Source organism: Artemia sp. Qi Xiang Cuo, chromosome 9, assembly GCF_049724085.1.
Source record: "Artemia sp. Qi Xiang Cuo chromosome 9, ASM4972408v1, whole genome shotgun sequence".
NCBI classification, from domain to species: domain Eukaryota; kingdom Metazoa; phylum Arthropoda; class Branchiopoda; order Anostraca; family Artemiidae; genus Artemia; species Artemia sp. Qi Xiang Cuo.
The window spans coordinates 58,122,937-58,148,497 of record NC_142802.1 but is presented as its reverse complement, the minus strand read 5'-3'; the positions used below and the strand labels follow the sequence as shown (position 1 = coordinate 58,148,497).

The 25,561-nt window shown below is 35.2% G+C and overlaps 1 protein-coding gene across 5 annotated transcripts in view; it reads left to right on the top strand.

The window, feature by feature from the left end:
• The window catches only part of LOC148948872 (aquaporin-7-like), a 209,774-nt gene that overhangs the window by 144,434 nt on the left and 39,779 nt on the right, over positions 1-25,561 (top strand). For all 5 annotated transcript variants that reach the window (XM_089094777.1, XM_089094779.1, XM_089094775.1 and 2 more), the window contains exon 3: positions 17,049-17,175. In XM_089094777.1, coding sequence (XP_088950903.1) covers positions 17,049-17,175 — 127 coding nt within the window. The remainder of the gene's footprint in view (positions 1-17,048; positions 17,176-25,561) is intronic.

The window sequence follows — 25,561 nt, the reverse complement described above, 5'->3', positions numbered from 1 at the left end:
CTCAGTTCAAGGATTATAAGTTATGCCCCGGGGGGCATATAAGGTTTTTATTGAAATCGTTTTCTTAAAAACTTGAAAAAGAGCTCATTCTATTTGAAATTCAAAGGTCTTGTACCCTTTTTGATAGTCGAAATTGATTTGAGGGCAACTAACCCCCCTCTCACGCCCACCTTTTCCCTAAACACATCCAATCAAAATTTTTAGATAGCCATTTGAGTCAACGTAGTTGAAAGTTTCGGAAATTAGGTTTATAAGGATGACAACCCCTCCCCCCACAGCCCTCAGGGCAAGGGTTGTAAGTTATGCCATGGGGGCATATAAAGTTTTTATTGAAAGCTTTGTCGTAGAAACTTCAAAAGGCCTCGTTCAAATGGAAATTGAAAGGGCTAGTGCCTTTTTTAATAGTTGAAAGTGATTAGATAGCGACTAACGCCCCTCTCACGCCCACCATCTTCCCAGACACATGCAATTAATATTTTGAGATATCCATTTTGTTCAACGTAGTTGAAAGTTCTGGAAATTACGTCTTTTAGGATGATAGCCCCTCAGAGCCCTCAGTGCAAGGGTTGTAAGTTATGCCCTGGGGCATATAAAGTTTTTATTGAAAGCGTTGTAGAAACTTCAAAAGGGCTCATTCAATTGGAAATTGAAAGGGCTATTGCCTTTTTTAATAGTTGAAAAGCGACTAACACCCCTTCCACGCCCTTCATTTCCCGAAACACATCCAATCAAAATTTTGAGACAGCCATTTTGTTCAAGGTAGTTGATTTCCTAATAGAAAATATATTCTTGAGAACAATCCCCCACAGCCCTTAGGGCAAGGGCTGTTAATTATGCCCAGGAGGCATGTAGGGTTTTTTTATAGAAGGCGTTGTTGTAGAAACTTTAAAAAAGGCTCATTCGATTGGAAATGGGCTAGTGCCCTCTAGTGCCTCTTTCAAAGGGCTAGTGCCCTCTTTAATAGTCGAAAGTGATTAGAGGGCAACTAACCCGCCTCTAACGCCCACCTTTTCCGCAAACACATCTAATCAAAACTTTGAGATAGTCATTTTATTCAACGTAGTTTTAAGTTCTGGAAGTTAGGTCTTTGAGGATGAAATCCCCCGCGGCCCTCAGGTCAAGAGTTGTAAATTATGCCCAGGGGGCATATAAGGTTTTTATATAACGCGTTGTCGTAGAAACTTTAAAAAGCTTATTCGATTGGAAATTGAAATGGCTAGTGCCCTTTTCAATAGTCAATAGTGATTGGAAAGCTACTAACACCCCTTCCACGCCCACCATTTCCCAAACACATCCAATAAAGATTTTGAGATAGCCATTTTGTTCTACGCAGTTCAAAGTTAAGAAAATTATACCTTTGAGCAGGACACTCCCCCCACAGTCTTCAGGGTAAGGGTTATAAATTATACCCTGGGGGCATATAAGGTTTTTATTAAAATCTTTGTCGTAGAAACTTGAAAAAGGGCTCATTCGATTGGAAATTCAAAGGGCTAGTGCCATTTTTAATAGTCGAATGGGATTTGAAGGCAACTCACCCCCCTCTCATGCCCATCTTTTCTCCAAACACATCCAATCAATATTTTAGATAGCTATTTTATTAAACTTAGTTGAAAGTTTTGGTAATTAGGTCTTTAAGGTTGACAAACCACCCCCCCCCCCCGAAAGCCCTCAGGGCAAGGGTTGGCTAGTGCCCTTTTTAATAGTCAAAAGTGTTTTGAGGGCAGCTAACCCCCCTCTCACGCCCATCTTTTTTCCAAACACATCCAATCAATATTTTAGATAGCCGTTTTATTCAACGTAGTTGTAAGCTTTGGAAATTCGGTCTTTAAGGATGACAAACCACCCCCCCCCCCCCGACAGCCCTCAGGGCAAGGGTTGTAAGTTATGCCCTGGGGGCGTATAAGGTTTTTATTGAAAGCATAGAACTTCAAAAGGGCTCATTCAATTGGAAATTGAAAGGGCTAGTTCCTTTTTTAATAGTCGAAAGTGACTTGAGAGTGACTAACGCCCCTCTCACGCCCACCATTTTCCCAAACACATCCAATCTAAATTTTGAGATATCCATTTTGTTCAACGTAGTGGAAAGTTCTTGAAATTAGGTCTTTTAGGATGATAACCCCCTCAGAGTCCTCAGTGCAAGGTTTGTAAGTTATGCCCTGGGGGTATATAAGGTTTATATAGAAAGTTGTTATAGAAATTTCAAAAAGAGCTCATTTGATTGGAAATTAAAATTCCAATTTTTAGTAGTCGAAAGGGAGTGGAGAGTAATTAACCCCCCTCTTACGCCCACCATTTCCCCAAAAACATTCAATCAAAGTTTAGAGATAACCATTTTGTTAACGTAGTTGAAAGTTCTGGAAATTATGTATTTAACGATGACAAACCCCCCAGAGCCCCAAGGGCGAAGATTGTAAGTTCTGCCCTGGGTGCATATAAAATTTCAAAAGAGGCTCATTCAATTCGAAATTGAGAGGTCTAGTGCCCTTTGTAATAGTCGAAAGTGATTGGAGGGTAACTAACCCCCCTCTTGCGTCCACCATTCCTCCAAACACATCCAATCAAAATTTTCAGATAGCCTTTTTGTTCAACGTAGTAGAAAGTTCTGGAAATTAGGTCTTTGAGAATGACCCCCCCCCCAGAACTCAGGGCAAGGATTGTAAGTTATGCCCTCTGGGTATATAAAATTTTTATTGGAAGTTTTGTCGTAGAAACTTCAAAAGGGCTCAATTGATTGGAAATTGAAAAAGCTAGGGCCATTTTTAATAGTTGAAAGTGATTGAAGAGCGACTACCGCCCCTCTCAAGCCCACCATTTCCCCAAAAACATCCAATCAAAATTTTGAGATAGCCATGTTGTTTAACGTAGTTGAAATTTCTGGAAATTCGGTCTTAGATGATGACAGCCACCCTAACAGAGTTTAGGGTAAGGGTTGTAATTTATGCCCTGAAGGCATATAAGGTGTTTATAGAAAGCGTTGTCGTTTCCAAAAGGGGTCATTCGATCGGAAATTGAAAGGAAATCGAAGTATAAGATTTATCCGTAAACAATAAGCCACTTTCATAACTTATTTGCTTGAAACATACAGACTCGAAAGGCATACTTTCTAATCTATTTTAGTAAATATATATATATATATATATATATATATATATATATATATATATATATATATATATATATATATATATATATATATATATATATATATATATATATATATATATATATATATATATATATATATATATATATATATATATATATATATATATATATATATATATATATATATATATATATATATATATATATATATATATATATATATATATATATATATATATATATATATATATATATATATATATATATATATATATATATATATATATATATATATATATATATATATATATATATATATATATATATATATATATATATATATATATATATATATATATATACATATATATTGTGGGGGAGGACACTCCCCCACAACCCTCAGGTTGGGGGTTTTAAGTTATGCCCTGAGGGGCATATAAGGTTCTTATAGAAGGCGTTGTCTTATAAACTTCAAAAAAGTCTCATTCGATTGGAAATTCAAAGGGCTAGTGCCCTTTTTAATAGCCGAAAGTGATTGGAGTTAACTAGCCCCCCCCGCCCATCATTTCTCGAAACACATCCAATCAAAATTTTGAGATAGCCATTTTGTTCAGCGTAGTTGATTTCCAGATAGGGAATATGTTTTTGAGGAGGACACTCCCCCACAGCCCTCAAGGCAAGGGTTTTAAGTTATGCCCTGGGGGCATATAAGGTTTTTTAAAAAGGTGTTGTCGTAAAAGCGATAAAACAAGTTCATTTGATTGAAAATTCACATGGATAGGGCTATAATAAGCCGTCAAATGTGGCTGAAGGGCAACTAGCCCCAACACCCATACCCCTCATTCTGCCACATAAATCACATCAAAATTTCCACACTTTAACTTGGTTCAGCTTAGTTACTTTCAAGATAGAAAATTTGTTTTGAAGAGCGTTTTGAAGTGATTGAAGAATCACTAAAAATTTTGAGATAGCCATTTTGTTCAGCATAGTTGATTTCCAGATAGAAAATATGTTTTGAAGTGATTTTAGAGCGACTACCGCCCCTCTCAAACCCACTTTTTCCCCAAACACATCTAATCAAAATTTTGAAATCGAAATGCCTAGTGCCTTTTTAATAGTCGAAAGTGATTGGAAGGCTTGACATTTTTATAGTAAAGATCGAAGTGGGTATAATGTATTATTTTTTTGTTGTTGTCGTTGTTTAGACCAGGGCACTTCGTATCGAAGGAGTTGTCGTGGGAACTTCGAAAAGGGCCCATTCGATTGAAAATAGGAAGGGCTGATGCCCTTTTTAATAGTCGAAAGTGATTTGTGGTCAACCAATCCCCCTTCCACTCCCACCCTCCCACGCCATCCCTCCCATTTCTGCTCATAAAACCTAACCAAATCAAAATAGTGCAGGTGTATCCAAGCTTTCAAAGAAAGTAAACATTTTTTTGCGGAAAGATTTTTTTGCGAATGGTATCAAGTTTTCCATTTCAGGTCAACTAGAGGAGGTATGAAACTAAATTAAACAGTACTATTTGTGTCTAGATTTTTAAAAGGGTGTATGTTGTTAAAAACGGCTGAAAACTTTTCTCCAGCATACAAATAGCAGGTCAAACTATAAAGTCTTAAAAAAACGAAAAGATTTAAAGTATTATTTTCTTTTTCCCTGAAAAGACTATGTCAATATAAAACGAACAGAAATTAATTAAAAATTTTTTTTCCACAGAATAAAATTTTCAAAGAAAAGTAAAGAACTCCATTAAACAAAAAATGAGCAAAAATAAAATCAAATAATCTTCCCAGCGTGAAACTACCACAAATCAGCATCGATAAATAAATAAAACCCAAAACCAACAGAAATTACAGTAAATAACCGAGTCAAATTGAAAAAGAGCAGAAATTAACGTAAGTTGGGCGCAAAACTCTTATGCCTTCCCAAGGCCAGAACAAAATTTGCACTTTACTGAAAAAATACAAATGACAATGCATTGTCAGTTTAATATACATATACTGATATTTAGTAATCGAAATGTTAATATTATTTGATTTATTAAAGTTATAAAAGTAAAAACATTTATATTTTTTCAGTAAAGTGCAAATTTTGCAAACCATGAACTGGATGACCTCTATTCCCTTTTGAAACAAAATGCTTGACAAAATACCATCCCAGGACGTGCTTTAAAAATGAGTGCATCAAATTTATAAAAACAATAAAATTATCTGAAAATGATCATATAGAAGGGGACAAAACCGTGATTAAAAAAAAAAAACAATTAGGAACCGAACCCAAGACACTCTAATTTGAAATCCACCATTGTACTAACAGAACCACGCCTCTAATAATCTGATTTTATATATTGGTTTTTGTACCTTCATTTTGTAGCTTATCAAGGGGGCTTGGAGCAGGAACATACGAGTGGTGTTCTTGCAAACCTCTAGTTAAGGGTTATGAACCATAGTTGTAACTATGATGATATCGTTTTATACTTCCAAGCTTTTCAAACAGTTCGTGGTAACGAACTGCAAGTAAGAGACGACCCGGCTGAATAGTAACCAAAACTCTAAAAAACCGAATTTTCATATCAATAGATACATCAAAAGAATCAGATTTTATGCTGATTTTAAATATATAAGTATAAGTTCATCAAGTTTAGTTCTACCAATCAAAAGTTACGAGCCTGAGAAAATTTGTCTTATTTTCTAAAAAGGGGAAACACTCCTTAAAAAACATAGAAACCTCATGAAAATCACACCATCCGATTCAGTGTATCAGAAAACCATACTGTAGAGGTTTAAAGCTTCTATTTGCAAAAATGTGGAATTTTGTATTTTTTGCCAGAAGAAAGATCACGGACGTGTGTCTTTTTTTTTTCTTTTTCCCAGGGGTGATCGTATCGAACAAGTGGTCCTAGAATATTGCGAAAGGGCTCATTTGAACGAAAACAAAAGTTTATAGTGCCCTTTTTAAGTGACGAAAAAAATTTGAGGGCAACTAGTACCACTTTTTACAAAAAAAAACCATTTTCATATGAGCTTTGCTCACCATTCTACCATCGGAGATTCTTGACCATTCTACAGTAGCCACAGGAAAAAGCACAGTTTTAATTCTCGACGAGGTACCGAATAATGAACAAGTACCACCTCATTATTGTATTTTGGTTTTGCTTTTTTCCGCAGTTAGTTAAAGTAAAGAACTAATAGTAAAGCTTATAATAACTGAATATTACTAGGAGACTAACAGTTTGCAATAAAACCTTACTACTTTACTAGAAACCAGCGTCATCCAATTATAATTGACGTAAAAGTTGCCCCTGATGAGGTTCGAACTCGACGCCTTAGGATTACTAGGCCTAGGCTCTACTATCTGAGCCACCAACACTTGTATTTTATGAAAGAATATGTAGTTTGATACAATATTGAAAAAGAGTTACATAAAAGCCCGATACAGTTCATTATAAATGGGGTCTCGGCTGGTTTCATCGAATATAGCTGAAAACCTAGTAAAGAACAAAACACAGCACATAGTAACTAAAAGTTAAGATAATTTAATAAAAAATTGCTGTAAAATCTTTTCGATGAATTTGTTTGTAGATTTTATTTATGTGTCGGCAAAATTTGCATTATCTACTTAAGATGTAACACCAAAAGTGTTGTTTTTTGTCAGGGCGTAATTTGTTACGGAGTATGGGGCAACTGCCCCCTCCAGACCCCATTTTCCCCCCAGACCCCAGTTTACTCCCCCCCCCCCCGCTGAAATGTAGTTTCTTCAAAAATCTTGTCAAAACTATAAGATACACCTGCATAATTCAGAGAAACAGGCCAGTTTTCTTTAGTAATTCTTTGCATTTATGGTACTATAAAGTTTTTTTTTATTTCTCACTGACATTTTCACATGATCTTGAAAATTTTGGTCCACCTTTGCCCCCCCCCCCAGGGCTTCGACAAAATTACGCCCCTGTTTTTAGTACTATTTCACACTTACGGATGGTAGAATTCATAAAAATCACATAGATATGAGCAATAGCTTTCTAACGAGCCATTAAACATCACTCTAAAAAGTTCCGGTAGCCCAGTAGGCCCAGCTTTCCCACTTGAGACAAGGCACCCAAAATGCCATTTTTTAGTGCCTTTTGGAACATGCTGATGGTGGAATTTATAGGAAGGAAGGATGTATATATGAACAATATCTTTTACTTGAACTACTAAAAATTGTCTAAGATACAGACGATACCAAAACGCCCAATAGCAGTGCGCCCACATCGATAAGCGTTCTACCGGTAACTCAGACATCATTACAACACACAGCCATTTTCTCAGGGAATACGAAGGGTCATATCATCACTAAAACCATAGATATTGGACCTTTAACTAAATTGAACAAGATGGCTATCTCAAAATTTTGATTGGATGACTTTGGGGGGCTTGTAGGAAGCAGGGGGGCTAGTTGCCCTCCAATCTTTTTGGTCACTTAAAAAGGGTAGTTGCAAATGTAATTATCTTTCGAATGAGCTATTACGCAACTCTCTATGATGCTCTGGCCAACCCCTAGCCCTGCTAGGAAAAAACAAAGAAAGAATAAAAAACGGGAGACATATCAGTGCTACCAATGCGAAAAAGCGATATTCCTTGTTGTTCAATGAGGGGGACTGCAATCTCCTTTACTAGGTTTTTGACCATGCTGATTCCAATGGTACACTTTTTATCTTGATCTGACGCCATTTTTGACGGGTTTCAGGCCTTTTTTCGGTCACTATAAATTTCTTTTCGCAATGAACTTTTACTTTTAAGACAATCTGAAATAATAGTCACCATTCCTGAATCAGTGTCAGACGGCAATTTTTTTCTAAACGCAGTTTTTAGCTTTTGGTTTCTATGGGCTGTTGTTCGCTCTTTACTTGGTTGCAGCTACCGCTAGTAGAGATGCCCATATGGATTTGCCTACAGCTCTACACCTTTCAAAGAGAGTGAGTATCCCCTCGCATTGTCGTATGGATTTTCCTAGATTATGTTCCTTACCATGTTATTTGCTTGCAGCACCTTCCTTGGTACCTTTCCAAGCAAAGCGATCAAACACGTTTTGGAACTATGGTTCCAAACACGTTTTGGAGCTATGGTAAATAATCCAACTCTTACATTGCAACGAAAGAAATCCAAAATGAACTTTGAAACATCAAGAGAATGTAACAGTGACAAGGTAAATCACGACAAAACACGACTGAAATATTTCAACTCTTACAATTCAAGGAAAAAAAAGTCTAAATAAACTTTAAGACATCAAGAGAATGTAACTGTGACAAGGTAAACCACGACAAAACACTACTGAAATATTCCAACTCTTACATTTCAAGGAAAAAAAAATCCAAAATGAACTTTGAAACATCTAGAAAATTTAAAAGTGACAAGGTAAGCCCCAACAAAACACTTCTGAAATATTCCAACTCTTACATACTAACGAATGAAATCCAAAATTAACTTTGAAACATCACGAGAATTTAATAGTGAGAGGGTAAACCACGACAAAACACTATAGAAATATTCCAACTTTTACATTTCAACGAAAAAAAAAAATCCAAAATGAACTTTGAAACATCTTTAGAATGTAACAGTGAGTACATCAAAAATAAAGCACGATAAAACACTACTGAAATATTCCAACTCTTACATTTCGCCGAAAAAGAATCCAAAATGAACTTTGAAGCATCAAGAGAATATATCAGTGACAAGGTAAACCACGAGCAAACACTACTGAAATATTCCAGCTCTTACTGTTCCACAAAAAAAAATCAAAAATGAACTTTGAAACATCTTCAGAATGTAACAGTGACAAGGTAAACCACGACAAACACTACTGAAATATTCCAACTCTTACATTTCAACAAAAAGAATCCAAAATGAACTTTGAAGCATCAAGAGAATATATCAGTGACAAGGTAAACCACGAGCAAACACTACTGAAATATTCCAGCTCTTACTGTTCCAAAAAAAAAAAAAAAATCAAAAATGAACTTTGAAACATCTTCAGAATGTAATAGTGACAATTGAAAAAAAAAAAGGTAAACCACGACAAACACTACTGAAATATTCCAACTCTTGCTTTTCAATGAAAAAAAATCTAAAATGAACTTTGAAACATCAAGAGAATGTAACAGTGACAAGGTAAACCACGACAAAGCACTACTGAAATATTCCAACTCTTGCATTTCAACGAAAAAATATCCAAAATGAACTTCGAAACATCAATAGAATGTAACAGTGACAATTCTAACTCTTACATTTCAACAAAAAAAAAATCCACAGTAAACTTTGAAACATCAAGAGAATGTAACAGTTACAAGGTAAACCACGATAAACCCTACTGAAACATTCTAACTCTTGCATTTCAACAAAAAAAAAAATACAAAATTGACATTGAAACGTAAAGATAATTCAATAGGGCCAAGGTAAACCACGAAAAACCACTACCGAAATTTTACAACTCTTGAATTTCAACAAAAAAAAAAATAATCTAAAATGAACTTTGAACCGTCAAGAGAATGTAACAGTGACAAGGTAAATCACGACAAAACACTACTGAAATATTCAAACTCTTGCATTTAAACTAAATAAATCCAAATTGAACTTTGAAACATCAAGAGAATGTAACATTTAAAAGGTAAACGACTAAAAAACACTACTTAAATATTCCAACTCTTGCATTTCAACAAAAGAAATTCAAAAATGAACTTTGAAACATCACGAGAATGTAACAGTGACAAGGTAAACCACGACAAAAACACTATTGAAATAATCCAACTTTTACATTTCAACGAAAAAAATCCAAAATAAACTTTGAAGCATCAAGAGAATGTAATTGTGACAAGGTAAACAGCGAAAAAATACTACTGAAATATACCAACTCTTACATTTCAACGAATGAAATCCAAAATGAACTTTGGAACATCAAGAGAATGTAATAGTGACAAGGTAAACCACGACAAACACTACTGAAATAATCCAATTCTTACATTTCAACGAAAAAAATCCAAAATGAACTTTGAGGCATCAAGAAAATGTAATAGTGACAAGGTAAACCACGACAAAACACTACTGAAATATTCCAACTCTTACATTTCAACGAATGAAATCCAAAATGAACTTTGAAACATCAAGAGAATGTAACAGTGACAAGGTAAACCAGGACAAAAACTACTGAAATATTCCAACTCTTACATTTGAATGTAAAAAAAAATCCAAAATGAACTTTGAAACATCAAGAGAATGTATCAGTGACAAGGTAAACCACATCAAAACACTACTGATATATTCTAACTCTTGCATTTCAACGAAAAAAAATCCAAAATGAACTTTGAAACATCTTCAGAATGTAACAGTGACATGGTAAAGCACGCTAAAACACTGCTGAATGCATGTCTTTCTCGGTTTGTGTATCTGAATCTACGTATTTGCATGTGTTTTTGTCTCCCTCACTCTTTTTGGTTCTGTGTCTGGGTGGGTGTTTGCTTATTCCAATTAAATGTGAATTTTTTTACGTTTTAAGTATGTTTCATGCCATTCTAAGAGATGTAAAAAAAAGTTGAAAAAACCATGTTAAAAAAGAAAAAAAAAGGAAAAAGAAGTTGAATAATTTCAAAGTCCAAAAAAAAACTTAGTTAAAAAAATAGCTTTTTTTTCATAAAAAAATATTGAATGAGAACCATCAGTCCTCATCAATTGGACTATGAGTATGCACAAGAATATGTTTTAAAATTTAAATGAAAAGTGTCATTCTATTTTTTGATATGATTTAGAGATGTAAAAAAAAAGTTGAAAAAAAATTTGAATAATTTCAAAGTCCAAAAAAAATAGTAAAAAAAAATAGTTTGTTTTTCATGAAAAAATATTGAAGAGAACCATCAGTCCTCATCAATAGGAGTATGGGTATGCACAAGAATATGTTTTAAAATTTAAATCAAAAGTGCCAGTCTATTTTTCTGATATGATTTAGAGATGTAAAAAAAAAGTTGATAAAAAATGTCAAAAAAAATGGTCACTACAAAAATTATTTTTCTAATAGTAAAAGTCGCGACACACATATCTATATCATTCCCATTTTGAAGTTGGAAAATATTAAATGTGAATTTTTTTTATTTAAAGTATGTTTTGTGTCACTATAAGAGATATAAAAAAAGTTGGAAAAAACACCATGTAAAAAAAATAATAAAAAAAACTTCAAAAAAACTTCAAAAAAAATTAAAAAAAAACAATGGTGGGAGGGGGCCAAAAAGTTGGAGGGGAGGAGACCCTCTTGGAGGTTGGGGATAGGGGACCTCTGGGGGTTGAGGTCCCTGATGGTTATGGGTCGTTGGTGTTTATGATCCTTGACAGTTCATACTCATATATACCTCACTACTTAGAAGATTAACTGAGATTAAGAAGAAACTGGATATTGCAAATTATTTTAGAAATAAATATTTTAAGAAATTTTGGGGTTATATAAGGAATGATATTGGAAATGAAAAAGGAAAGACACAGGTGGCTCCAGACGCCAACTCATGGCCTGATTACCTAGAAAGCATGGAAGGTGATTGCACAGAATTACAAGAGGTAACACATACCACAGAGATGGTTGTTTATCCCATCAAGGAACTTGATTATGATTTAGTAGGGGAAGTGAGTAATGATGAGGTCAAGTTTGTATTCAAGAATTTAAAAGGAGGCTCGGCTGCGGGGGTTGATGGTGTACCAATAAAGTTATTTAAGAATTTTCTTTAAATTTTTATGTCGATAATTGTTTTTCTTTGTAATAAGGTGTTAACTTCAGGACAATGGCCAAATGAGTGGAAGAGATCATTGCTTAGGCCGCTTTTTAAGAGAGGTAACCCTAAGTTGCACATAAATTATCGTTTAATAGCGCGAGTCCCTGCTTTAATTAAGATAATGGAGAAAATACTAGATACAAGGCTTTCTAAATGGTTATATAAAAATAATATATTACATGAACAACAAGGAGGTTTCAGAACAGGGTACGGGACGGTAGATACAATATTTATTTTAAAGGCATTCATTGGTAAATACGGAAAAGGAAAAACTTGTCTTTATGTGGGATTTCTGGACCTCCACAAGGCGTTTGACAGTGTCGACAGAGAGCTATTTAAGGATGCCCTGGTTAGAATTGGCCTCCCTCATTTGTTTGTGAGGTTGATAGTGAGTATGTATATTTGTGTGAGTGGAATCGTGTTTGTTGGTAACAGGTTTTCTAGGTTTTTTAATATTAAGCTGGGTGTAAAACAAGGCAGCACTCTTTCTCCTAAATTGTTTAACATTTTTGTAAATGATGTTGTTGATTATCTAGAGAATAGATGGGCTCCGAATGTTAGTCTAGGGACCCATAAACTATCACTACTATTATTTGCAGATGATATTGCCTTGGTGGCTAGCACACCGCAAGATCTGCAGACGCTTTTTAGTATTATAGATGATTATTTGCAGATGAAAAAACTAAGGCTGAATGTTGAAAAGAGTGAAGTTGTTATTTTAAAAAAAGAAAAACAAGCGGTGATGATAATTATAAATTTAAATTCAATAATAAAGAACTTAAAGTAAGTAAAAGAATAAAATATTTAGGATTTATTTTATCGGAAAATTGAAGTTTAAAGAGTCATGTTGATGAACTAATTAATAGAGGCAAAGTGGCCATGTCTGCAATTTTTAGAAATCCGACGATAATGGGAATTAAAAACCTAAAAATGCACAAAAGAATATTAAATACAAAAATTTTACCAGTATTAGAGTATGGAGCGGAGATTTGGGGCGGAGAAGCGGCACAGAAGTTGGAGTCCCTCCAGCTCCAGTATTATAAAAGACTATTTGGATTACATCAGACAACTCATTCACAGGTTCTGAAAGGTGATATGGGCCTGTTTTCGTTAAAACTACGTAGGTCTATTTTGATGCTTAGATTTTGGTTGAAGATCATTAGGTGCAATGAAGACAGACTAGTAACTGCTGCTTATTATCAGATGTTGAGCTATGATTCGAAAAGGTCGTGGCCATCCCAAATTAGGTCATTACTAGAAAGTGTGGGAATGCCTTACTTATGGAGTGACGGTCTTGGCTCCCGTGATCTACCGACAAATTTAGTAAGCCAGGTACGATTTATCTTAGAGGGTCAAGAAATTCAGTATTGGCAAGGGCTTGTATTAAACTCTGCTACATTGAATCATTATAATCAGGTTAAACCTAGTTTTGGAGAGGAAATTTATTTTAAATTCAATTTACCGGCTATGATTTTATGTCGATGGATTCAGCTTAGGGCGAATCGCCTTCCAATCCAGAGTAGACAAATGGTGTTCGACAGAGGGATAGTACATCCTGATGGTCGGTATGTGTGTCCTCTTTGTAGGGATGAGGACGAAGATTTGGACCATTTTCTCCGAAAGTGCCCGGTGCTCTCTGATTTAAGGGAAAATTACTTACATGGGATTGTTTTGCTGCTTCCAAATATCTTACAAAGTAGTAATCCAACCACAATATTTCGTATTGGTGCGTACATAGAGAAGGGATTAAAAAGAATGAAATTTTTTTAAAATTAATTATTATTAATTATATGGAATTAAAGTTTTTTTTTTTTGTATTTTACCAGACGGTATTTTTCGCTATGCATTCATGTTAATGTGTGTTTGTAATTTGCTCTGTTGTAATTTTTCTATTTTCATATTTTTTTTGTGTATATGGCTCTTGGGCTTTTTGAAATACACGATCTATCTATCTATCTATACCTCACTACTTGATTTGTAAGGATTTCTATGGATTGTTCTGAATTTCATTATTAAAATTCTTTTCTTGCCATTTACATCTCTCTCTTAGTATCAACTTTTTAGTATACTATAACGTTAGACCATATTTTATATTAACAACACTGTTCAAAAGGTACTTGTGTATTATACAGAACACATCGGTGAAGTAAAGGTAGGTCAACTCACAAGACCATTTTATCATTGTTAACCATTCCCATAGATTGATGGTATTCCAAATTTATAATAAATAAGCTATGAGTTAACAACCCCCTCGGGGTTACCTTAACTGCTAATCATTTTAACCCCTTTTCTCCACCTTCATACGATCCGATCACTAATTAGGATCATTCACACCCCTATTATTCAATCAACAATTAATATCGTTCATACGGTCCAATTCGCAAATGCTATACCCTTTTTCGCAAATAGAGTTATCTTTTATGCAAAATGATATAAAGCCAATCAAGCTATTGAATACCTTGTACCAATGTCTCTTGTAGGCGTCAAATCTCTTACGTATCTGAGCATATTATTTGTATTGTTGATGCATTCCATTCTTCATTCTTTAATTACCCGTGACGCATTCTTAACCAACGGAATACCTTTTCGCAAATACCTTTTCGCAAAAAGAAATTCGCAAATAGAGTTATTTTTAGGCAAATGGTACAATTTTCAAGTTAAAGCCATTCTAACTATAGCATTCCATTCCTCATTCTTTAATTACCCGTGACGCACTCTTAACCATCGGAAGTTTAATTTGGTTATTGAACTTAGAAGTAATTACCCTTTTCAAAAACATTAGTTGTTCTATTAATGAACCCGTGAAACGAAACCAGTCTGGTTGCATTACACAATCTCAACCATAGTTCCAAAACGTGTTTGATCGCTTTGCTCAGAAAGGTACCAAGGAACGTGCTGCAAGCAAATGGTAAGGAACATAAACCAGGTAAATCCATATGACATTGCGAGTGTGTACTCACTCTCTTTGAAAGGTGTAGAGCTGTAGGCAAAGCCATATGGGCATCTCTACTACCGCTGCAGTCATGATGGGGTCATCATTAATGTATTTACAACTTTTATCCTGTTCCGACCAAAATAGTTGTCCGTAAATTTTGACTTGATGGCATTGAGTCTTATAGGGGAGTGAAATGGGGGACAGGAGGATAGCCATTGTCCTCCATTCGTTTTCTATTCTTTAAATGAGTGCTATCAAATAGAATAAGCCCCCTACCAAGTTTCCATTATCATTCTTTTCATGCGAAGAGGCTAGGGGAAAAACAATACAGGAGAGAGACTTCGCTCTTTACTTGGTCAACACTGATGCAACACTGTAACAGAGTGTTTCCACTTCAATTTTTTTCAAATCCCTGAAATGCTGGTGGAAAATCCCTAGAAATCCCTATTTTCAATACCAGCATCCCTATAAGTTTCCCCATTCTCTGACTTCTTTCCAAGTCACAAGTAAAGCTTTATTATGCTGACTTTTAATAGCAGTTGTTCAAGACGACCTATTTTGCAACTCAAGACCTTTTGTACCAAAATATCTTCTTTTGACGTTTAAGATAATGCTTTGTATTTATCGACTAGTTAAGTTCGGTTTTGATTATACATTCCGGTGCTAGATTTTGGCATCTCAGATTCTGGACGATATGAACATATTTTATTTATTTGTTTTTCTTTGCCATTATTTTTTCCTTCTCTATTACTATTTTTGCAACAGCCTCGTTTTTATTTGAATTGGAAGGAAGGATTGGCATGAATGATATCAAACCGGTCGCTGTTTCAAGCATTGTTTTTGTTTTGACTTTTTTTATACAAGTTGTGCTTATGTTAATAAAAATGGCTGAAATTTCTTCTCAAATTTAGATAATCCTATTATCCAAGGAAATGGGGGGGGGGGGGTAAGGCCTAGAATTGTCTTCTAGAAAGCTCTTTCGGGGTTGCCACCCGGTGAAAAAAAAATCACTAGATTCTTGAGAAAAAACTCTGAATCAGGAAATAAATCACTAGAATTATAATGCTATTTATTAGTGTAATTAATAGTTATTTTGCTTATTTACCATGGTCTATACAGGCAGACTAATGGGAAGGGGGTGAAATTACCCCCCCCCTCCTAGATGTGGAAAAATTCCTTTAGATTGGTGTTTGTGTTTTCTCAAGCAAAATTACCCTTGAAATTTTGAAAAATGCCTTTTCGCATCTTTATGGAGAGAATAGAACAAAATCCTTGCATCGTCCCTGACGACGTCCTGACATCTTTGTCCTTATTTCCCTGATTTGGTACCCTGGGTATATTTCTCGATCGGTGAAAATTGGCTATCCGTGATCTAATCGAAAAATTTACTTTTACTTTTTTTTGTTTTTTCTTGTCATTCAAAACCCCCGTTTTTCCCCAACAGATATGGGAACTATTTTCTTTTTACTCTAGTTGAGCTAGTGTAATTACTGGACACCAGCGACAATGTTAAAAATGACTTTTTTTTATATATTTTTATGGAAAAAATTTTCCCACCCTTCACAAATTTTGATAAGCATCGGTCTTATTGTTTTTTTTTAATAAAAAAGAATTTAAATGTGTTTAATAAAAAAAAGAATTTAAAAAGAAAAAAGAATTTAATAAAAGAAATTGTGTTTCTCCCAATGTATTTCCGTTTATTACTGACAATTAGTTAAAGAAAAACTTTTACCACAAAATAAGTTTTTCAAGGAAAGTAAAGAGCACATTAAACCGAAAATGAGCAAAAATAAAATATAATAATCTATCGAGTGTAAAACTACCTTAAATCAGCATCAATAAATAAGTCAAACCCAAAACGAACATAAATTACAATAGATAACCGAGTCAAACTCAAAACGAGTAGAAATTAACATGATTAGGGCTCACAACCCCTATGCCTTCGCAAGGCCAGAACATGATTTGCACTTTACTGAAAAAATTAAATGTTTTCACTTTAATAAATAAAAAATTATTAAGTTTTTAAAGAATAAATATGAGCATATGTATGTTAAAGTGACAAAGCACATTCATTTGTATTCTTTCAGTAGAGTGCAAATTAGTTTTTCTAATTCTTTCAGTAAAAGTGCAGCTCTTTTGTTTTGTGCATCAAAAGCAGATCTAGAACTTCAAGTGTGAATCCATACCAAGTTTTTAAAAGGCAAATAATTCTCATTTTCTTCTAGGCATTTGGAGATGCATGTGTTGCACAGTCGGTCCTGTCTAAAGGGGAAAAGGGAGATTTCTTCTCCATAAATTGGGGCTGGGGGCTAGGTGGCATGCTTGCTGTACTTATCTGCGGTGGAGTATCAGGTAAATCATAACATTCATTTACGCTCCTTTTTGTGCTTTACATATAGTAATTTAATTTCTAAGACTAAGGCTGAGGTAGGGTCAAACAAAATAAACAGTAATTATTGTACTAGTGATCTTTTTAGTAAGGATTTTTTTTAGTAACGCTTAAACTTCCATATTTGAAGAAATTGGTCAATAAATCCGTGCTATTAGAAACCATTAAGGGATTATATAAATTAAACCAAACATTCCAAATGTTACCCAAGTTTCAAATTAAAGGGTTGTTGCCCAGTTTCATAATTTTGCTTATTCAATAGGCATATATTTCATGTTAATAAAAACAATTATGCAAAAATAGGTTTTCATGAAAAATGTAAAAAAAAAAATGTATTCCCCTTGCAGCTAAATTGTCATTGTAATGAAATGAGTACCTTTGATATGAAGACATATTGTGGACTGTCAGCAGCAGAAACAATTTGCCATAAAAAAAATTAACAATATTGCTAACTTGTTGTTTTAAATAGTTTTGATAGATATATTAAACCAAAATGCGTTTTGATATACAGACTAATGGGGAAGCAGATGGGATAGGCCCATCTTTTCTTGGAACAAATATGTATCTAATAATAAGTGGCTGAAACGATGCACTGTCACTAATAGCTTACTCAAAAGACATTTTAAATGCCTTAAAAATTCTTATGAAAGTGTTAGCATAGGTTTATTTGGGATGTGTCAAATCTACGGATCACATTACTTGTAGTTTTATTGTTCCCACTTATAGTGCATAGTGACAAATTTTATGTTCATCTGGAGACACTTGTGCGGAATCCAGACGCAATTTCTTTCTAATCAAATACCATAATCTACAGTTAGAATCTCAGAAGCCGAGAGTTCCACTTTTTACTCAGTATTTTATATTTTCTAGTTGGTCAATCCCCTGGAATAAAACTTTAAAACTTCAAGTGCAGTTTTATAGATAGCAGATAAATACAGTAATAATATTGATTTCAATCTATTATCAACTAAAGTTTAAAAAAGGATAGAACGAGCAGCTTTTTACATCATACCATACAAAGAAACCAGTGTTAAGATTTGCCTCGTTACATTTTGAGTTTGTAGTTCAAATTATTTAAAAATAAATTTTTAAGAAGTCTTGAAGGACATTGAAAATGACATTTAATCGTTTGAACTGAGGAAGCGAAAACTTACACAGAAATGTATATTTTTAAAAATCAGGAAAAATCGGTAATTTGGTTTTTAATAAGAAGGACGGAGAACACAGGTACGGAGTTTTTCCTATTAGCGGACACAGAATAAAAAAAAAGAAACTTGGGTTAAACTCAGCGAGAATAAGTTAAAAACATCAACGTTAATGACGTCAACAACTTGAGAAGGTTTAGCTTTCTTTGAAGCTTTAGTTGCCTTTAAAAACAGTTAAAAACATCACATTAATGACGTCAACGACTTGGGAAGGTTTAGCTTTCTTTTGAAGCTTTAGTTGTCATTCGGAATCAAGACATATAAAAGTTTGAGTTTATACGGACGGAAAGCATTGTCAAATTTAACTAATTAGTTTCGCTTATTTATTTTTCACGGTGCTACGTGGCAAGAGGGACTAAAATGGTGTTGTCCTAAAAACTCCATAGTATTGAAACATCCGAAAGAAAAATCGGTACTTGTATGGAATCCGGTAAACAGGCGAGATGTGAAGTTTGGTTAATGCTAGTGCAAAAAAATAGGATGAAAATATAAAAGTTTAGAAACAAGTTTGTGCTATATATTTCTGTGTTGCCACAGTCACAGGTTTCCTGTGAAACTTCACATTTTTTTTTTATGGTCACAGGTTCACAGGTTTTTGCCGCTGAATGGTAGAAAGTCCCATGTTTTTGTGCTAAAAGCTCCTAATATGATCTGATATTCTGCTAAAGGATGAATTTTGTAGAGCTCACATTTTCAAATTATTTTTAGTGATTTTGAAACGACATCTATGTATCATAAATGGTTGAAACAACCATTTTGAATTGAATTGAAAAAGACGATAGGTCGGAGTGAAAAGGCTTTTATATTATTGATTTTTTTCCCTGTATCAACCAATTTGAAGAAATTATCTGTCTGTTATTAGATTGTAAAAAATGTCTTTTAAGCTTCTTTTATAAGTCTTTTAAGCTGCTGCTTCAGCAGCATCTAAAACCTTGCCAGACCGGTTAGAGTCTTTTGTGCATGATACAATACACTACATTACCCATAGTTCAAAGAGGATTGGAGACTTTCATGACCACCAGAAGTTCGCTAAAATTGAAGTGAAACAGTTGCTATCGGTGGTTTATACGAGATGGCTCAGCTTTGAAGCACCCATCAGATGGCTACTAGAAACCTGGAATGCCTTGTTATTGTTTTGCGGTGGTCACGAATTAGGCGAGGGCACTGCAGACAAGGCGAGCAAGGAGAAGGCACTCAAAATATACAACGCTTTAAACAATACTGTGACGAAGGCCTCTCTCTATTTTCTTGACCACGTTCTTGGGCTTACCAACTCCCTAAACACTGACTTTCAGAGTAGTGACACAAGAATCCGTAGACTGGTGAGCAGCTTCATTACGGCGCACGCAATATTACTCCAAATGTTCATAAAAAAACGCCTGATACTGGTAGTGAAATCACCTTTCTCCATAGATCTGGTTCCCGCGAACTAACTTGAACTGGATGACATGAAATCAGGCACCAATATCGAATGTTACCTAGAGGAACGCGGATCAAGGATTGCTGGGGACTCACTCAAAGCCTTTAAGGTCAACTGTCTGAGGTTCTGCAAGCAGATGAGACAAAGAATAAACTGGAAAGATCCAGTTTTGTCCGATCTTAAGATTTTGGATCCTTGCGTTGCCCTCGGATCTGAAGAGGTGGTCATTATTCGCATTCTCGTGCACTTTTCTACGCTTCTGGGAAGTGATGCAACGATTGTAGAACGCAAGAGAGAAAGCATTGACCGTCAGCTGCAAGAGCTCAGTTTGAGCCGAGCTGATCTTGGTCCAGATCTGGTCGACCAACCATCTGGTTTCTTGAAGAGTATTTTGCATCTAAAGAACGGTATTGGCGAAAAAAAGTTTGCTGATCTGTCGACCTTTATGTTGCACCTCTGTTGTCTTCCCCATACCAGCACTGCTTCAAAGCGACAGTTCTCTTTCCTATCGCATATGAAAACGAGACTGCGTGCACCGGGACAGTTAGTGCATTGATGATGACCAAACAGTTAGTTGGCAAAGCCGCTTCCTGGACTATTCCAAGTGATCTACTGGATAAGGTTATCAAATGGAGAGGGGCAGTTTGTAATAAAGAAGATCCTCATTGTGCTGAACCTGACAGCTCACACTCTGACACTGAATAGACTACTGACTTTGATGGGGTGAGTATTTCGTTGCTTCTATGCATTCCAGCTCTAATGCAAAGGTTCAGATCGTAATTTTTCCTCAAAACCAACGATAATTCATCCTTTTTTTCCTTTCGAAGAGAACAATTGTCTTTTCTCATTAAATCGTAAAGATATGAGAGGGAATTGTTACTGATTGATAAAAATAAACCAATGACTTCTTTTTCGGTAGATACTAGGCCAAAACGTTGGAATGAGTTTCAAGAACAGATTCAATAAGATAATTTTGATCAGAAGTGAGGTTTGAAGATGTACTTTAAGGAGTTAAAGGATTCCAATAAGCTTTTCTTTAAAGCGCAAGAGGATTTAGAGTTTTTTTTCAATTCAATCTTATAAGGTGATAGAATTTTCAATATTACGAAAGAAAAAACTTAATGTTTCTTCAAGAAGAATGAGAATGTATAGAGACTATTAAAAAATTCTTAGATTATTAAGATTTCAGAAAGTTTCCAGTTTATTTTCTAATATTGGTCTTTTTCTTAACGTTGAGAATTGTGAGTTTCTAGTTTTTAATGGTTCAACTTCCTCTAATGTTCCCTTAGTTCGTTGCGGTGTTTCTATACCCTCTGTTCCTGTTTTTCGATGGTTGGGTATCACTCCTACAAAATCAATTTCTAGCCTTCACCAGTACACTGTTCGTGATGTTAAAAAGGAAATTCAAATTGGTTTTTCTAAGATTGCTGCCGATCGAGGGAAGCATATCAGACGAGAACTGGGTAGGCTACATTCTACTTTTTGTAATAATTCTGTCCTTTACCTTTCTGGTCTTCCCGTTTTAAAGAAGAAAGACGTTAAACATATCCGGTCGTTTTATTTCAGATATTGTAAATTCTACTTTATCCCCCCCCTTGGCATAGAAGTGGTAAAATAATTCGTAAGTTTGAAATTCTCGATGTAGCAGCGAAGTTGGCTGTGCTGCAAGGAAGGCTTTCGGGTTCATCTTTTTGTTGTTCTTCACCTCATCATCCTTTGGTCCTTCTGTTTGGTTAATTTCATTGTAGTGTTTTTTACTTCATTTTTTCTCCTTTTTTTCCTTGTCTTACTCACAACTTTGTGTATGAGATGGGTTATAAGTACATTATTATTATTATTAGGGAAATAACTGCGAAAAGCCAGGAAACTAGAACAGACCTAAAAAATGCAGCGTAACTAGATTTAATTGTTTTGGTCCAGAATCAGCATTGCCTAAGGACATGTTTTAGTTTTTCAAAATTCTTGCTTTAGGATTCGCAATAGGAATTAGAGAAAAATATCTCTTTACATTCAAACAGATTTCCCTTCAGCCTCTGAAGATGTCCTCTCAACCTTCAAGGAAAATTTTATATATCTGAACCTAGCATTAGGTCACTGTTGATAGTATCTGTCTCTTTTGCAGGGTCTAAGCTACAAGTGGAATTTATTTATTTATTTATTAATCCACATAACGGTAAGCTAAAAAGCTTGTCGTACCATGTCTCGGATCAGTTATGACTTATCAACCAATATCATTATATCAACCAATCAAATCAACTTATTATGACTCAGATCAGTTGTGACTTATCAATCAATATCATTATATCAACCAATCAAATTTTTGTGCTTTTATACCAATCTTGTTAAACAAGACCTGAAGAACCGTAGTAGTGATAATTGTTTTTTTCTTCATTCGAAAACGTCGCAGCATTTACTTGAGGATCATGCCAGCGGTCTAGTTCAAACCTTGTTTGCAAGACAGACGTGGCTGGCTAATTTTCGGTACCTATTACTTTAGATTAGAAGCTGCCAGAAATTGTACTCGGAACATCAAAATTTTTCGTGGTTTCTAATAAAACAGGTGAAGTGCTTTGAAAATATGATTTGTGAGAATCTGAAATTCATTCCCCTGTTGCCGTTTTAAAAACTGTAATATATTTACATAAGTTGGAAGCAATATAGATGGAAGCAGTATAGTGACCCAAATTGCAGACTCTGCAACCTGACTGAAGAAATTTTGCAACACCTTCTCTTTGAATGCACTGCAAGTGCTCCTGGAATTTATAAACTACATACCCTATCCCAAAATTTTAAACTTCCACTAGATATTAACCAGATTGTGGATGCTCCCTTGCCAGCCTCCATTGAAAAGAAGTTTTACAGAGAGGCAATTGATTTGTTAATGAATTTAGATGTTCTTTGAGTGAGTAACATCTTCCGAAGTATTGTAACTTTAAAGAAGAGGGGTCGACAAGCAGAAGAAGGGGACGGTCCTGTCGCAAGAGCCGTAGAGGTACCTGCCGAGTTTACTCTTAAATTGCGGGGAAATGGTAGCAGGACCCTACGCTTCCCTTGTTTGGCCCTTATGAAAAAGCAAATTTAGTTTTCTACCCCCCCCCCCTTGGAAGAATATAAATTTAAGGACATGGATGAGAATCCACCAACTTGGAAGCCAGAAAGACACGAAATGATGGAGTCCAAGTGATTTCTAATGAAGAAGAAGAAAAGTGCAGTTAGAAGCAGAAAGGAGCCCGTTTAGGATTCCAGGTGCTTTTTTTTAAGAAGAAGAAGAAGTTGTATAGAGCTGTATGTGGGTGACCAAGTTTGATGTCTAGTGATTGCTTTAAACCTCGGCAAAATTAACGTGTGAAATGCCCCTTTTCTTTTTTTATGATCTACCAACTTATTTTACTTCTTCAAGAAGTTTTGCTTTGTGTTAGTTAAATGCAATTCTTTAAACCAGATTTCTGGTCCGTCAGGTTTGGAAATGCTCAAAATTTAGGAACACTGCATGATTTTAACTTAAATTAAACAAAATGCAGTGAAGCCTTTTTCGCTAGATAATTCACCCTACAATTGCCTTAAGTAGCTCAGGGCTACCTCTAAATGTTCAGAAAACGGCAAGATAGAGGAGTTCTTTAACAATTTTAACCACTTGACCAATCAGTTGGCTGAGTGGTTAATGTGATCGAAGTCTTTTGTTCTAGATCCCAGAATCTGGCGGAGGAATCTGTTAATGAAGGCTGAACTTAACAAAGTTGTTTTGCAACAAACTACATCTTTTTATTCTACCTTCCATTATCTTGCGAACTTCTATCTAAGCAGCGTAATTTGCCATTCTTTCTCCCTGCATCATAAGTTGCGCTATTGGGCGAAACTTACAAAATTTGATAGAAAATGCACGAACCAAAAAATTTATAGGTCCTGCCTGGTATTGCAAATAGATTTCTAGTCTGGGAATTGGGATTTCTGTCAGGTTTGCACATAGTCTTTAAGGAAAATCCTATGTGCCTAAACTTAAGATGCAATTACACGATGCGGAAAGCCGTGCAAAGGTGATCATACGTTTTTACATGCAGATTGAACAATTTTACTTTCAATTTTAACCCATAGATCCTTAATAGCTACCAAAGATTAACGACTCGTATCTTTTTTGCATAGCTAATGCAATTATCGAGGTGAAAATGAGTCTCGATGATTGGTCCTTTACTTTCCGACTAAAATAGTTAGCGGTATTTATATAGAATTTCGCTCTGTTTACCTTCTCATGACGATATCTTTCTGCCATCTATTGAAATTGAAAAGTACTACACTTAATTTATATGTAGCGGAAATGCCAAAGCTGGAAATACCTGCAGAACTCATGCAGGGAACAGACCACTTGGTAGCATGCCCCTCAATTTTCCATGACGTATTTTTGGCCAGAGGCAGATTTTGCCAGGTTTAAGTGTCTTTGTTAGTAGCCTTCTAGTGCTGCTACTTCAGAGTAACAAATGTAAACTGTAGTAAGAATGTAAGAATGCATGAACACGCTCTAAAAGTGGCAAAGGTTTTTGACGAATTTCACAGGTTTTTTGGCATTTTTTCACAACTTTTGAAAATTTGTAATGGCAACACTGGTCGTAGTGTCATCCATCTTAAACAGTGACAAGGAGTTAACTATCTTAAATTGCAGTTTTGAGAGAAATTAATTATTTTCATCCTTGTAATGCTCTGTAATGACTTCAATGGGTTGTTTGCTAAATTTTGGTTGAGGACTCAGCAGCTTCCCAGTTGTACAGGAACTCTTGCTGTAGCCATTATTTGTCTAGCTTTTTCTTGAATGCACCTGTTGAATCAGCAGCCACTATATTTTCAGAGAGTAGATTCCACAAGTTTGTTACTTGTTGGCTGAAATAATGGCTTCTTCTTCAGACTAAGCAGCATTGTTTGAACATCTTTTGGGATTTAATAGTTTAGAAACAAATTTGGGCAATATATTTGCACATTAGAGGGGGGGGGGGGGTAAAGCATTGAACATATTGAATATACATAACCTAACCTAGGTATCTTCCCTCCCTAAAATCCAAAAAGGCACTATTTAATATTGTATACACAATGAAAACTTTATTATCACTGCCTGCTCTACAACAGGTAAGATGTCACAAAATGAGTTTCATCATTGGTAATCTATAGTGTTTAAGCTAAGCAACCCTAATAATGGGAAAGTACCCTATAATTGAACACACCAAGACAGGCACAAAGACTTGCAAAGAGATGCTCAGTCACACTAGCACGGTGGAAGAGAGACAAAAACCACAAAGTCAGACACACAAACAGATGTTCTGTCACACAGGCATGGTGAGGGAGAGACAAAAAAGCACACTCCAAGACAGCCACGGAGACATGCAAAGAGATGCCCTGTCAAACAGGCACAGTGGGAGAGACAAAACAAGCACACAAAGACATCCAAACACACTTAGTCACACAGGAATGGTGAGAGAGACAAAAACCCAAAGTCAGACAGACAAACACACAAAGACAGGCACTAAGATGTGCAAACAGATGCTCAGTCACACAGGCACAATGGGGGAGAGACAAAACAAACACAAAACACAAATTCAGGTGCACAAAGACATACAAACACACTCAGTCACACAGGCCTTGTGGGAGGGACAAAAAACACACACAAAGACAGGCACAGAGATATGCAAACAGATGCTCAGTCACACAGGCACAGTGGGAGAGAAACAAAAAACTCACTCA